At 51.5% G+C, this 15,794-nt stretch overlaps 2 protein-coding genes across 3 annotated transcripts in view; both read left to right on the top strand.

The window, feature by feature from the left end:
* The first annotated feature begins 6,366 nt into the window (after positions 1 to 6,366).
* LOC119093301 (tubulin-folding cofactor B) overlaps positions 6,367 to 15,794 on the top strand; it is a 19,259-nt gene continuing 9,831 nt past the window's right edge. Inside the window, exons 1-2 of one of the 2 annotated variants that reach the window (XM_037216245.1) lie at positions 6,367 to 6,404; positions 14,967 to 15,144. In XM_037216245.1, the coding sequence (XP_037072140.1) occupies positions 15,028 to 15,144 (117 nt within the window). In that variant the 5' untranslated portion in view covers positions 6,367 to 6,404; positions 14,967 to 15,027. Of the gene's footprint in view, positions 6,405 to 14,572; positions 14,692 to 14,966; positions 15,145 to 15,794 lie in introns of those variants that run through there. The other variant, XM_037216243.1, reaches the window with a different exon arrangement.
* On the top strand, positions 9,931 to 13,257 carry SWIP (strumpellin and WASH-interacting protein; the record flags this gene model as incomplete). Its single annotated transcript, XM_037217391.1, has 4 exons — positions 9,931 to 10,053; positions 10,258 to 10,998; positions 11,314 to 11,430; positions 11,785 to 13,257. Coding segments are annotated over exons 1-4 (2,454 nt in total), but the record flags the coding sequence as incomplete, so codon positions are not given.

The raw sequence follows: 15,794 nt of genomic DNA, 5'->3' as shown, positions 1-15,794 counted from the left end.
AATGAAATGCTATACAATGGCTTCGATTTCTCCCCTATGGCGTTTACCACAGCAGCTCTTTCCGAAGTGCAATCTGTTTTTTGGAATTGGAGCATGTGGTCAGTGGGTCAATCACGAACGGTCCATTCCTCGCACAAGTATGGGTGTCGCGTCGGTCGTCATGACGACAGCGGTCGCGACTTCAAGAAAGAATTGAAGTGCTGTTTTGAGGCGTTGACACCGTAATTCAGACTCGAAAATAACGAAAAATTGCATTTTGCTTATGTCACAGCGGTGCTACAACGGCGCTAATTAGTATTGTTCTTACATATAACCAGTCCTGACCTTTCGCTAGAGTACATTTTTGAAATGTGCTCCAAACATGTGACACTTCCTTCAACCAGCAGCAACTTGACATAGCCATCAAAAGAAATGCAGCGAGTCATGATGGTATCGATAATTTCAACCGCTCTACTTTCAGAGAAAAAAGCAAAATTGTCATTTTTTCTACACACGTAATAATTTGCCCAGTGTCTTGACGGTTCGAAACCCAATCATCTGGGTTTTCAATGCATTGCCTTTGATGGAGTTCGCGCAATACCAGTTGGAAACGTTTTCTAGTGTTGATTCCATGGATGTAGTTAAATGATCAATGTAGCGCTTTTTGCTCCAGAATAAAATTTGTGCATCATCAACATATCGCCAACTGCTCGCCAAATCAGAGTAGCGCGTGAGATCGTTTGTGAGAATTAAGTAAAATTGGTCCCATTCCAATGTTTTGTTACCCCCGCATGGTCATTGGAAGCGATGTAGAATGTGTAAGCTTTCCTGTGCTGTTCCGAACTTGGACCTGTTTGGTATAACCTGCGAGGTAGTTAGAAACCCACTGGGTAGCGATACTGTAGCGCGTACGTTTAGGTAAAAGCACCCCGTAATCAATAAAGTCAAAACATACTGACAAGTCCATCAACACGACTAAATCAATTTTACCGCTCTTCATTGAGGACATCGTACGCAATAATACGGCCTGACGGAAAGAATAGAGTAATCTCGCCTGAAAAGTGCCGTCTATAGCTGTGTAGATTGTTGACAGGCAAACGGTGTTTGGTAGAGTATTTCGCAAGCTGGCTGTGTGGGATTTCCCCCCCAAAAAAATTGCGATTGCATGCACTATGGAACTTGATTCATTGGAGTGGGTCGTCTAGATCGGTTGTCTTTGGAAGCGCCGTGGTGTATGCGTGCTACCACGTTCCAGGGACGTGTCCAAACACGAGGCTGGAGCGATGTTTAATGGTCTGATTTGGTCTTTTACAGGTCTAAAAGGACATACTCAAAGCCACTGTAGCACCTCTCAAACACCTGAACACTTTCGTCGTCATCACAAGACGATTTCGATGATTTCCTGGATGACACCAGGTGCCAGAGGCATTGGAGCTTTACAGAAGACACACGGAATGAACAGCCGGCAAGTCGTGGCATTCTGAACGGCATATCTCGCAAAACTGGGGGGACGCTCGTTGCCATGGGCACTGCCACCCCTTCGAAATGGCGGTTTAATGCGTCCGTGTTCACATTGGGACCAGCGGCTGCCAATGCCCACTTCGCTGGGCAAATTACCCACCTCGAGGCAAATAAAATTTGGTCGAGGTGGTCGAAACCTATTATATTCAGGCAGCAGGACATGACAACTAGCGATTCTGGCTTGGCTCTAATAATCTATCATGCAAACTCAAAAAGAACCATGGGAACAACAAGGGCAACGCGCACACCAGTACGCAGCACGGCAGTGAAGCGGTTTGCGGCAACCCTGAAAATTGGCGAGTTACACGGTCTATGCGTAGGATGCATTGGGCTGCGTGGTTGCAGTCTGTCGTCGCATGTCTTTCATCCGCAGTCCGCTTGACCCATACGCGGTGACCATAATCACTGATTAAGGTTGTGGTCGCCCTCAACAATTACAATGCCTGGGCGTTTCGAAATTGCATACCTGACCTAATGTTTGAAGTCGTCTATATCAACTCCGACCTGACCAACGGCGTTTGCTGCTGTCCATAAAAGCCCGTAATGCTGCACATCGCTTTGCGGCGGTGCAAATCTCAACCCAGTCTCGACATCTGATGCGCCTGAAGCGCGGGGCACGTCGACATTCTGACCGCAAAGGCGGCGCCGACAACCACGGCGACGCGTCCGCGCCTTTGCTGGGGGAGCCTGAGACTGGTTTATTACATTCGCAATGGTGGATGTTACACCGTCGGCCGTCAGCAGTCGCTGAGGGACTTCCGGTTGGACTGCCCGCTGTTCGACAGTGCAACCGGGAGATCTATGTGGGTCCACCTATCCTGCACCACTAAACCCTATCAAATCATGATAGACATAAAGCTGAAACTGGACATAAGCGAGACAGGCCTTGAGCTCTTGGTTCCTCAGCATCACGAGTTACGAGTTCTTGTGCTGACGATAAATGATCTTCGGTGACAGCAATGGACCGTCATGTTTCTGGCGAACCTTCCTCGGGTATAATTACATGCGCTGGGATGTGGCAAATCTGTGCGGCACTCTTCCCATAAAAGAAGATTAGCATATGATAATGAGTCACTGAGAAAAATCTTAATAACACATGTTGAGTTCAGAACAGCGAGCAGTGGACTGTGCACAGCTGCTAACTCACACATCTAATAAACAAAAACTCACGCGCTTCGAAAACTCGGTGTGCCCAGAAACAAAAGGCGTGGGGATGGATAGCCGCTGTGCACCATCCCTGGCTACATTTACAAGCGGTTCGTGCCTGCTTCGCTGCAGGAAGAGACGACATCGGCAGCGTCGGTGGCGGCGGCGATTTATACACGTGATTGGGGCGCCCGAACCGGGTTCCAACCATGCAACCTCCCACAATTGTGTTTTTTAGCGGTGTTTTTGACCTCTGTCACCATGACTATATCATGGCGAGCTAGAATTGTTTTTGGGCTAGGGTGGGAGTGAAAAATTTCATCGCAAAAAGACCGTACAGGAGTGAAAAATTCGATTAGCAAAAGTTGGACTTTATGAGTCAGTGAAATATGCTCCAGCAAACAAATACATGCATTTCAAGCTGGCATGGATGTATATCACAAATATGACAAATTACGTTTTTTTGCTTCTTCTCATCCTAGGTCATTACACTGAAGCAGAAAACATTAGATAATAATTATTTCATAACAGTGGGATGAGCACCAAAAACTATGTAACACCAATGTTTTGATGCTGCACTTTGCACTTCCCTTCTGCAGGATTTCTTGACATCAAACAAAGCAATTGAATTCAACAACAAAAACAATAACCAAAACTTCAAAAAGCATAAAGTATCCCGATGAAAAAGTATTGAACTCCTGCACAATCACCAAATCAAATAAACAACATACTTTTGGCTTTTGTTAAGATGGGGTCAGGAAATACAAACATAATGTCACTGTTTCTTGCAAATTAACTATGCTTATTTCGATGAAAGCAACCTGGCTAAGCTTAACCTAAAAAAGCCTTTCCTTATGTCATCCTGTTATCAACACTGCGGGCTGATAATTCCTTTGGTTAAATGGCATACTAGACACGTACCCAACATTGCACCATAACAAATGTCTCCATTCTCTTGAAGTGTCATTCATTTATCGATAAATACATCTAATGCGGTCGTACAACTGTGATGAATTGATATAATTGCTTCTTGGCCGATTTCATGGGTTGTAACACCTCTGCAGATAATGGTGCGAGATTATCATTGCACATGTTGAATATTCAAGAGCCAATCGGACAGCAATCCCAGTATTCATATCTTTAAAAATAGCAAGATTCGCAGCTCCAGCATAAATATACCTAAGAACACCTTGACCAATCACTTCGCTTGCAGCACTCAACAGCCGGTAGCCTATGCCACAATATTCATAACTGTCTCGCTGTGCAGTGACTGAGTCATTACGTAGTCAGTTATGATGCAGAACGTTTAAAGTGGGTCACGATATGTAAACCGAGACATGGCGTGGCTTGGCAAAGAACAAGATATATCAGATTAGCCTGAAGGCAATCTTAAACACAATCTGATCCTCCAACCACAAGTCCCATTACCGCGCCGCACTTCAAGCGTTTTACGACTGATAAACGCGATTGCACTTTATCGTCACAAAAAAAAACAAAGTATGCCGCTAGCATGGCGCTGCCAACTTTTCGCACAACATACTAAGCATGGTGTTACTGGTATACTTGTAATATGCGTCGATACATTGTGGTCAAAACTTTTGAATACCCAGTGTTCTATTGCCCTGGGTGTCCAGGTTCCGTAGAACCTTGTTTATGCTGAATGGTTGCAAGCGAGCTCGGTTTTGGACGCCATTTTAAAATCTCTGAAAGGGAAATAAGGGTTTAGTATGTGTGTTTAGACAATATCAGGTATGAGTGAAAAATTCAAATGAGAAATGGGGAAAAGGAGTAAAAAATTATCCTCATAGAGTGTTCCTTGACACCCAAAGTCGGCAGTTCTAGGACACTGCTAAATCACTACTTTCCGAGCATATGCCTGCTAGGCTGTCTGCTTGTCCGGATTTCCTTGGTCAGATGCGCTACACAAACGACTCGACGAATTGCTCTGAAATGTACGCATGCGACGGTTCAGCAATTTGGACTTTGGCCCAGCAGTTCCTGCAATTAGCATATACGATAAATTCAGCCTTCGTGACGATCCACCATATAAATTCACGTTCTTGACCTTAGACGGTGTATGAGCAAGCAACAGCTCTTGATCACGCGTCTGATATTCATAATTGTGGCCAAGGTCTCCCACCTCACGTTCAGGTGGTTCAAATATGACGGGACACGCAGACCAATGTTTTAATTCCCATCTGCACGGCACGTGACCTTGGCTCTAGGTCTGGTACGGCGCGTGTAACATTGGATACCTTTCTATGTAGCATGTTCGGTCAGCACGCAATGATTTCAAACCACAAGGCACGATTCTGAATGAAATGCGTTGTAGTCGCGGTCAGAAATTCCTAAGTAGCTTTTACAAGTTAAGCCTGAATTGTAACCTTAATACAATTTAAACTCACCGTTATTTAATGTTCTGAGACTGCGCTACCACGGCGATATCGATTACTATTTTAATTTTTGAACCCGGTCCGGACGTTCTTAGGATAAGCAAGGCGACGGGGTGGGGGGCAAATCGACCTCTCCGGTCAATGGTGTGTCGCTGAGGAGTCCGTCAATGTCGGGTTGACACGTAATATTCGGTTGAGGAGGCAGTCAGGTAAGCCTATCGTCCTCATCCAAAACTCCCTCAGTCGAGCGCACCAGCACCGGGAAAATCCTGTTATGACCGGCGCACCATCCCAGGCGTGGCAGGTAAATGTCCCGCTTGCCGCGTCGTCTACATGTATGAGTGACGCCAGACGCGTGATGCGCGATGCATGTTTAATGGTGGTCGTTTGCATGCCTAGTCGGTGCATAATGCGTGACGCTTGTTTTCTTGAGATCGTTTTCATGTTTTGAATGAAGCGTGATACATGAAGGCTGTTTTCTTAATCTCGCACCCATGTGCACGTATTTTTCGCGCGTTCGTCTTAGTTAAATTTGCACTGTATCGAAGTAATGGCTGACAATTGCTCCTTGTTAAATCCTCTCAATGTAATTGATCTGTTAAAACTGCGATTCGCATTAAAAACCCTGAAAAATGAAATAGGATTATTGGCAGACCATTTTGAGTCTACTGCTCTCATTCGTTTCCATCAAGCTATCTCGTGGTTGTTTCTGGCTTCTGTTCCATTGATAACAAGAAAACCAATATAAAAAACATGCCCTTAACAAATGGACCCATCCGGTGATTTTTTGGGGTGGGGATGGGGCTGGGGGTGAGGTCTTTTGCCATCAGAGGACCTTTTGTCGACCTTGTGCCTCTTCTTTGTCAACGCCTTGACCGTGCGGCTGCTTGCCATATCATGTCATGTTAGTGCAGCAGAATACCCGGTGCTGGAGCCTTGCAATGAAGACCTGTCGTGGGGCTCGCCTGTAACCAAAAGTTGAATGCATCATTTCTCGTAGTGCACGCTATGGCAGGAAACGTGTAATACATACTTCTTGGTCATACCACAGGCGCGATCGCCTTTGTCGTGAATTGTGAACCACTTCGCCCCGTTGTAAGGTCTCTCCAGCGGAACTCACATCTGATCTCATATTCTAAACAGCAAACAACTTAAACATAGACTGTTATTGATTTATACTAAGCATTTGTATTTTGCGGATTCTATTCCTACCCCAATGGTACCATGTGTTTGCTTTCCTTCAGGTATGACCTCTTAATTGGATTTTAGGCAGTGTTTTGGTGCAGTCGTCCTCGCCGCACCCACCATTTGAAGCGCCGCTGTTAGCTTGAGGTGGAAGGGTTCAGGCCCCGCCCGGTTGCTGAGGTACGTGCATTATTCGTTAATATTTGTAATTTATGCCTCGCTGTTTGGCGAATGGCTTCGTTGAAGTGGCTGTCTTCTAAAGTACGTGGGACAGCTACCACGGCGGCGCAAGTTTTTTTTAGACCCTGCCCATTAGCTGGGATCTAGCCAGGACAGGAGACGTAAGCCGGGGTTATTACCCAACAGTGGGAGTTAAATGAAGTGCCATTTAGAAACTCTGAATGAAGAAATAGCAAAACCATCATGATTGGTGATGGCCTTGTATTCTTGGACCAGGGGTGGTGGTTAAGATATTTGGCCTGTGGCCACTGGGGCCCGACTGCAGACACGCATGTTTAGCCAGATGCATCCAGGGTGTGGCAGCAAAATTGCAGCAACAACAAAAGCCTATGTACATTGTAAATCTGAGAGCTATAATGAGCAGAGGATGGTGCCTATCTTTACAGATCTTAGCATAAAAAGGCAAATGTTTCAAGGAATGGTGATGTGGCAATGGTAATTGCATGCATTTGTGCCTTAATTTTTTTTCTTCATCAGTACAACCTCATTCATTTCAGCACAATTTGGCCTCAGCTGAGTTGGCCACATGCAAGCTTGGGGTTCAGTGCGCTGTTCATCACACCACAGGTTCAGTTCAGCTCATCCAGCAAAACCACAAGCTTCCAGGCTGCCTTCTGGGTGGCTGCTGACCTGTATCAGTATAATAGTGGTGGTTTGTCATACAAAATGGTACAAAGTAGTGCTCAGAATGGACAGTTACAGTTGAAGTGCAATAATTTTGGGGAATAGATTGAAGTGATAACTTATATTTGAGAAAAGGATGCTTTACAAATCTCTTATAATGTTTATTTTTGGTATTGTGCTGCAAGTGCTTTGGTTCCAGCACATTTTTTAGTCTAAGGCTAAAAAACTAGAACGGGTCAAACACTACAAGTAGGTCCTTAAAAGTAGATATGCCCAAGCAAAATTTATGCCCTAGATTCATTGTAAGGCACAAGAGCAAGTAGGTTTCATGTGATAGTTGCTTTATTATTTTCTTGGATGTTTGATAAAATGAGCTGTTCTATATTTTCTCAGGTTTTTATGGGACAGGCAGGCAGCTAAGAATAGAATCATCTTGCATAACCCTGTAGAAGATAGCAGGTTGAAATGAAGATAAGCATGTTCTGTATGCTGCTACCATGTATTTCATTGATAAAGTCAATGTATGACTAGTGACTTCATGTTTGACCTCCAGCCAGATCAAGTATTAATGCCTGGTAAATTTTGAGCCATAGTTTGCTTGAGTGTGACCCATGTCCATGAAATGGCTTAAAACTCAATGAGCATTACTGGTTATGCACTCACACAGTGGTCTAATATTCTATTCTCTTGTGAACAGCACCCTCCACTTACTTTGAGAGGCAAGTGGGTCTAATCTGAGAAGAAACCCATCATTTGATATGATTAGGAGTAGAGGTAGCCATTTCCCCTTGGAGCCCCAGCTTACTTTGCAACCTATACCTCTACCTCCCTGTCATCTTGAACTGTGGTGGAGCAGCAGCATTTTGATTTAGTAGCACTGACCCATAGTCACACTGGGTCACCAAGATGACATCACTAATGGGTCAACACTGCATAGTCGTGTGTATCCTGGGGTTAAAATAGAAAAGGAATGCTTAAGTAAAATGTTGTATCTGACTAGATTATAGACCAGCCCAATGGTTTGGTATAATGCTCAGAAATACAATTTTTTATCATTGTAGTGGTTTTATGAAAATCACTCAAGACATATTATTTTTGTTTATTTATATTTTCCTGACACAGAATAATGTGAAATACCACAAGTGCATACAACAACAAATACCACATTATATTCATATCAAGCCCTGTATGTCAGTAGAGATCTATGTCTAGGTCAAGCATGATATTTTTATCATGCCAGGATGTTGGAAGGGAACAGATGCATTTGCCCAGGACTCTGTAATGACCATCTGCTTACAAATGATGCAAATGATTCCATTTGTGTAGGCAAGAACTGACAAGACAACAAGACAAGAACTGAACTGAACTGCCTACACAAATGGAATCATTTGCATCATTTGTAAGCAGATGTAATATATTTTGTAAGTTGTATTTATTTTGTATTGTATGAAAGGTATGTATTGAATATTATGTATGGTATTAAATGAAATGCATTACATCATTTGTAAGCATATATAATATAATTAACATATATATATATATATATATATATATATATATATATATATACCTAGTTTTTATAACTATGTTGGCTTTTTGAACTGTTGGGCACAATGAATGATAGAGCTGCGATGCATTGTTGAGCCACTAGCGTAATGACACAAACACTATGTTCAGGATCTCCAACTGATACATCTTTTTAACCCAGTCTGCCATGTCCTAACATGCCTTCATGTCTCACTGAAGCAAAGGGATGAGTGTCCCCCAATTCCCCAGCAAGCTGTACCTTTCCTCCTGATTCCATGAGGGTGTTGGAGGAGCTGGAAGTGAATGCATGTGAACACCTGGGCCACTTAGAAGTGGTCAATTTGTAAAAAAAGTTGCTTTCATTTTGGACCACTGGTGACCATCATTATCAGAGTGGTGCCCAGGGTGCTAGCTAGTATCATCCTGGAATTAAATACAAGCCTTCCACACCATTAAGTGACATTGTCTGCTTAGTTGTTATTGCCAAAAGTCCATTTGCACATTTCAAAAGCTCCCCAGTCCCAAGTCATCCTGCCTGATGTCCAATCTGTATGGTTCTGCCTTTTTATTTGATTATACTTGTCTTCATTATTCTACACGTTTAAGGAATCTGACGACGCATAACCTTCGATCTCGCGCCCTAGTGGACGGCCTTGTCTATGGTTTATACGCCCGACAACGGCCCCGCATATAACGCTGGGACGACCTTGCATGCATCAGCGCCACCGCACTCCGCGGAGTTGCTTAGCGCTGCTTTGCTTAGGGTCAGCTCTCCGGTGTCGTAGAAGCCACACTGCGTCGGCTGGGTGCATGTGATCAGAGTGAGGCTGCTCATCCACTGGCGATCAGCTTCAGCTGACGCCAGGGCGGCAAGATGGATGGAAAGGTCGTTGCGTTCTTGCGAGGTTGACTCAAATTATGCGGCACAGCTTTGGTAAAGATACATCGGTGGCGTTTCGTGTTCTTGTCATTGTTCTACAATAAGACAAGTTCTTACCCCCATGGTATGCTCGTGTGTGTTAGTGAGTCGGCGCGTTCTTGTTCTGTGGGCGGTGCCATACAGGGGATATTTGACCAGTCTCTCATGTCGCGGAACCATGTGAATTATAAGCTTTTAATGAGCTCTTTAGAAAAAAAAGTACTCGCTGCCACGTTTTGCACAACTAGCTCTTAAATGGCTGTCCAGGTCTATTTAAAGTTGGTTCTGGCAGTCAGGCACGGTCCATCCAGCGCTGCTTCGGTCATGTGAGCCGCTCAGATATCCCCTGTCCGCAGGTGGGCCTGCCGCCCCGCGCCGCGCGTTGCTCGTGTCGCGATGGAGCCGTTCCGGGCCACGCCGGAACTGCACGGCCGCGTGGCCGAGCAGCTGCTGCGGCGTTACTCGGCGCTGCTCGAGCTGCACGCACGTCGGCTGGAGGCGGCGTCGGCCGGCGCCAGGGTCGCCTTGTCCTCGGCGACGGCGCCGGCCGTGCGGCTGTGCGCCGAGCCGCACGAGCGCAGCGTGCTGCCGCGCCTCGCCGCCGGCGAGAACCGCCTGCTGACCAAGGTGCTGCTGGCGTTGGCGGCCGTCTGCGGCGAGGTGCGCGAGCTGGAGCGCGAGGCGCACGACGAGCTGGCGCCGGCGCTGCTCCTGTACGGCGAGGGCGAGCCGGCCGCCGGGCTGGACGAGGGCGAGGCCGAGCTGCAGCTTGCGCGCCTGTTGCCCACCCTGCAGCGGCTGTTGGCATTCGCCGAGCGCGGCCGCCAGGTGGCCGCCAACCTACTGCAGCAGCTGACGGCGCTGCACGACCCGGCGCGTCGCCAGCTGACCACGGCCGGGTACCACCTGCAAGTGCTGTTCGAGCACCTGGGCCAGCTGCTGGCCGCCCTCGCGCTGCTCGACGACCTGGTGGCGCGCCAGGCCGTGCTGCACGAGCATTACGCGCTCTACAAGCTGCTGGTGCGTCGCGCGCGGCCGCAGCCCGAGCCATTTGGCCTGGACGCACAGCGCGTGGCACTGCTGGAGAAGCTGCTGCGCGACCTGGACACGCGCGTCATGGCGGCCGGCATGCTGCACGCGACACTGCAGCAGCCGCTGACGGGCTCGGCTGAGGCGCGCGCCGTGCTTACCTGTCGGCCGTTCCACGATGAGTTCCTGCTGACTGTCAACAACCTGATGCTGCAACTGGAGCAGGAGGAGGCCGACCCGGATCCGGACATGCCCGGTTTGGTGGGTGTGGCCGCACTGCTGGCGCTACATGCGCGGCTGGCGCGCCACGCCGACGCGCGCGCCATCAAACGGCTGTGGGCGCTGCAACGGCGCCGGCCGCCAGTGCTGCTCGGGGGCGGCCAGGTGTGGAACCTGGACGCCTTCCTCGGCACGCACCTGCCCGGCTTTGACCAGGTCGTGGATAGGCGCGCGCGCGACGCTGCCGCCGCCGCGCCGGCCGCGGCGCTGGCGCAGACGGCGCAGGCGCTGCCGCGCACCGTCCGCGAGCAGAGCCAGCAGGTGGCCGCCTGGAGTGTGGCCGTGGCGGCGCATCGCGGCGACGATCTGGCGCGCGTGACGGTGGCTAGCGTCGGTGAAGGCGCTGCGCTGCTGCGACGCGGCCTGGCGCTCGCCGAGCAGCTGGGCGACGGCGCGCGACAGCTGCTGGACCTGCACGCGACGACGGCGCGCCCGCTGTCGGCCACGACGGCCGTGCTCGTCTGCCGGCAGCTGGAGTTACTCAAGGCGTTGCAGGAGGCGGCGGAATCGAGCGACGCGTGGGTGCGGCTGACGGCGCGCTGCGCAGCGCAGCACGCGCAGTTCCGCGCCGTCCGGCTAATAGAGACTGTTCGCGTCCGCGTCGCCGCCGACAAGAAGCTGGCGGCGGAGCGGCTGGACCTGGTGTCGGCGCTGGAGACGGCCGCGCAGGCGGTGGCCGGCCCGCCGACGCGCCAGCGCCACCTGCTGGCGCGGCTGGCGCTCTCACTCTGTACGCAGCCGGGCGTGTTCCGCAACGGAGAGCTGGCGGAGGTGGCGGAGCTGCTGCGCCACCTGCAGCTGGCGGCGCGGCTGCCGGCGCGGCTGCGCGCCGCCGCCGACTGCCGCTTCGTGTACTGGTCGCGGTCGCTGCTGCCGGCGTACCTGCGCGACGTGGCCGCGCGACCGGACGACGCTCGCCGGCTGCGGCTCATGTGCGCCGCGCTGCGCGACCCGGTCGCGCTGCTGCGCCACTGCCGCCACCTGTCGGCCGGACGCCTGGTGCGCCTCTATGAGGACGAATTGGTGGCGGCGCTGCGCGCCAATATGCTGGAGCCGCTCTGCGCCGACGTCGAGACGGAGCTGCGCCTGGACGTGCACGCCCACCTGCAGCTGGACGATCGCAATCCGTTCAAGGTGGGACTGCGCGACCGACGCCGCCTGTTGGCCGAACCGCCGCTGCGGCTGCCCTCGCGCAGCGTGAGCGTGCGCCGACACTGCGAGCGCTACCTGGAGCGCACGTTTTACAACCTGACGGCGGTGGCGCAGCACGACTGGCGTACGTACGCCGAGATGCGCCACCTGGCGCGCCTCAAGTACGGCCTGGCCACGTGTGAGCCGCACCTGCCCGGCCAGACGCTGGAGCAGGGCCTGGACGTGCTGGAGGTGATGCGGAATATCCACGTGTTCGTAGCGCACTATGCGTACAATCTGACCAACCAGTTCTTTGTGGAGCGACAGAGCAACAACAAGCACCTGAACACGATCGGCATCACGCACGTGGCCAACTCGATCCGCACGCACGGCGCCGGCATCATCAATACCACCGTCAACTTCACCTACCAGTTCCTGCGCAAGAAACTGAACGTGCTGTCGCAGTTCCTGTTCGACGAGCAGATCAGCTCGCGGCTGGCGTCGGACGGCCGCCGCTCGGTGCACTCCGGCGGCAGCCGCTACCCGTACGAGCGCGCCGAGCGGTTCGAGCGCGCCATCCGAGGACTGGGGGTCAGCGGCGACGGGCTCAGCTACCTGGACCGCTGTCGGCAGCTGGTGACGCAGCTGGGCGGCGCGCTCGGCTTCGTGCGCCTCGTGCGCTCGGGCGGTCTGCACTGCGCCAGCGCCGCCCTGCAGTTCGTGCCGGACCTGGGCCGCGGCGGCGAGTTCGCGGCGGCGGCGGAGCGGGCCGGCCTGTGCGCGGCGGTGCGCGACGCCGCCGAGACGCTGGACGCGTGCCTCGCCGACCTGACGGCCAGCGGCGACCAGAACACGGCCTACTTCCGTCTGCTGGAGGAGGCGTTGGCGCCGGCGCTGCGCGACCCGCGCAACGCCCACCTGCGCGCTTTCCACCTGCTCGTGCCGCCTCTCTGCCTCAACCACGTGCAGCATGTGCTGGCCGCCAAGGAGCGGCTGGCGAAGGGCGCGCGCTCAGGCGCTCTGTTCACCGAGGACGGCTTCGCCATGGGCGTCGCGTTCCTGCTCAAGCTGCTGGACCTGAACAGCGCGTTTGACGCGCTCTACTGGTTCGAGGAGGTGGCGGCGCACGGGGAGCGCGAGCGGGCGGCGGCGGAGCGGCAGGGCAGCGGCGAGCCGGCCGACGACAAGCTCCAGCAGGCGATCGGATTGACCCTGAGCCGGCTGCGGCAGGCGCGCCGCCAGTACGACCTCGTCTTCTACAACCTGGCGGCGGCGCGGGTGTTCTTCCGCGCGGCGCCGGCGGCGGCCGGCGCCGCCGAGACGGGCGGGGACTGAGCGGGCGGTCTGGAGATGATGGGTGCGACTGGAAGGAGGCGGTGGTGGAGGCTGCTGGCCCGGGTCCGGGGGAAGGATGGGGGTGAGCGGAGACGATTGGTCGGGGGATGGAGAGGAAAGACCGGTGGAGTGAAGCGGTATTGGGAGAAAGGACTGGCGAGGATGGCTGTGCTGGAGGACTCACTCATTATGTAGGTGGACAATGACGAATACCAATAATCGTAGTTACGTCAAAGAGGCCGAAAGAGTATTCAGATTATTTCACCGTATGGTTTGGCGGGTGCCATACAGCGACAGAACATATGCCATTTACGTTACTTGCCAATAATCCTAGCTTGCAGAAATGTCACATTCGGCACGATGAGGGATGCATTGATGCTGGACGTGCTTCTGTGTCGAGGGCTGTGGGAACGGTATTGGCCTGCAAAGCCTGCGTGAACTCAGTGATGAGGAAGCCGCAAGATGTCGGATGACGAGTGCGCTTACTGTTACGTTGCTACGCGGGCGTCTGTTCGTTCAGCAGGGACTGAGCCACCGTGAATATCCGATCTCGTGGCTAGCGTTGTGCCACGCCCTCTCATGCGCCACTCCCTGTCGGTGTCACTTTGTTCCTTCTCCCGGGCGAGGACTTGCTGTTGTGTTTACACCCATCGGGAAGAAGTCGGACGCACGCCTGCACGGCGGAAGGATGGCGGGATGCCAGCTGCGATTGCTTTCCGTCGCTGGCGTGTTTGGCTCCTGTGGCCATGCTAGTAACGTGGGAGGATAGGGCTTGCATGTGTAGGTAGTCAAGCCATACATATGCCGTGATTGTGTGCCTTATGGCTGTCGGTCGGAAAAGTTCAGAGCTTACGTATGTATCATTATTCCGAGGTGGTGCCGAGGTGCTAATGCTCGGTGGATCCACATGTAAAAATATATGCATGACACGCACACGCACACCTGATGGTTACATAAGTTGAGTGCGGTTAACTGTATGAAGCAGGTTAAGAGCGTAATTCACTGGTTCATCATGGCTCAGTCATTCAGTCGCTCGTGCTGCATGGTCACCCAAGACAAGCAAGATCCTGTGCAGAGCTTGGAACTCTGAGCGCTCGGAAATCGAGGTGTTTGGTAAGGAGAGGAAGTCATTTCCAAATATTAGCATGTCGAAGACGTCTTGAAAATGCAAGTTCGCGAGAAACATCGAAACGAGCATTTCGGCGTGCGGAACCTTTGATTTTTGCGCCGCGTAAAATTGCAACTTTTAAAGACCTTTACGACATTCACGTTAGGAAGAATCGCTTGCGTCCGCAACGAACGACTAAGCCCCTTGTATTTTTCACCAGATTTTTTTTATTAAAGGGAACGTGCAACCTTCACGATGCTGGGGTCCAAGCCAAGGTATGCTCCGCATCGCACTGTGGCCATTTCAGTTCGTCTAAACCATGACGTACGCTGTCGTACAGCCGGGCGTAAAATCCCGAATCCGAAAAGCATTTGGAATGCTCGGATAGTAGGTGGTGTCTTGTTCGTCCCGCAATCCTCGATTATCTATCCTGGTGCGCCTCAATACCAGCATTGCTAGAACATGGGAACTTAAAATACTGATGTGTGCCACCTGTTAAGGTTCCTGCCGGATGTTGCCCTGCTAATGCCGCCGTCCATCTCTGTTTCAGAAATCGCCCTTGTCGTCCGGGTGTGTCACGTGCTAGCTTCGCCGATCTGAAATTCTCCAAGATGGCTGAATATCAAGTGGTCACTGCCGACACAGTCAATGTTATGGTCACTAGCAATATTACCCAGTTCCCGATGCAGAAACGATTTCAGAAAAGTCTTACGATTCTGGCGCTGAAGGTGAGACAGCACGGGTTGAAAGGCATGCTTTGTAGGTAGTAGATACTTTAAAAAATTCATGTAAGTCATGTGACTGTCGTCTGGCATGACCTATCTGACTATCGTCAGAGAGCGGTCCAAAGATATTTGTAACGTAAAACGCCTGCTTACTATATATGTCCTGGAGGCAACCTATAGACTAGGAACGGAAATTACTTTTCTCCTGGCGTGTTCTCGCCCAAATGGAAGCTAATCAGTATCGGTATCAGTATGTTGGAAACCATCCGCAAGGTGGCTTTTACGGTCTCAGGACATGGTCGTGCTTCAAACTTTACACTAAAGCGTGCAGCATAAGAAGGCACACATTAAAGGGGTGCAATGAAATGATACGAGCAATGACTACGAGCAAGTGTTAAACCTATCAATGCATTATGGGCTAGATCAGTGGTCAGTGGTCAGTGGTCAGATGTACGCTACGTATGGAGATCTCACGCGTACGTTTGAGACGTGCGCCTACAAACGTAGGCGTACGATGACAGGCGGTCCCAGACAGCTGCGGTCTGATGCGAGAACCCCCTTGCGAACCGAGAACCCCCCCCCCCCCCTGCGGGGCAGCCAATCGGTGCCTGCGCAGGTGCAGACTACCTCTGTCCGAGGCGCGCGTTTGACGG

This window comes from Pollicipes pollicipes, unplaced genomic scaffold, assembly GCF_011947565.3.
Source record: "Pollicipes pollicipes isolate AB1234 unplaced genomic scaffold, Ppol_2.1 Scaffold_4002;HRSCAF=4701_pilon_pilon_pilon, whole genome shotgun sequence".
Classification (NCBI taxonomy): domain Eukaryota; kingdom Metazoa; phylum Arthropoda; class Thecostraca; order Pollicipedomorpha; family Pollicipedidae; genus Pollicipes; species Pollicipes pollicipes.
The sequence above is the reverse complement of the archived record's forward strand: the minus strand, read 5'-3'. Positions and strand labels throughout refer to the sequence as shown.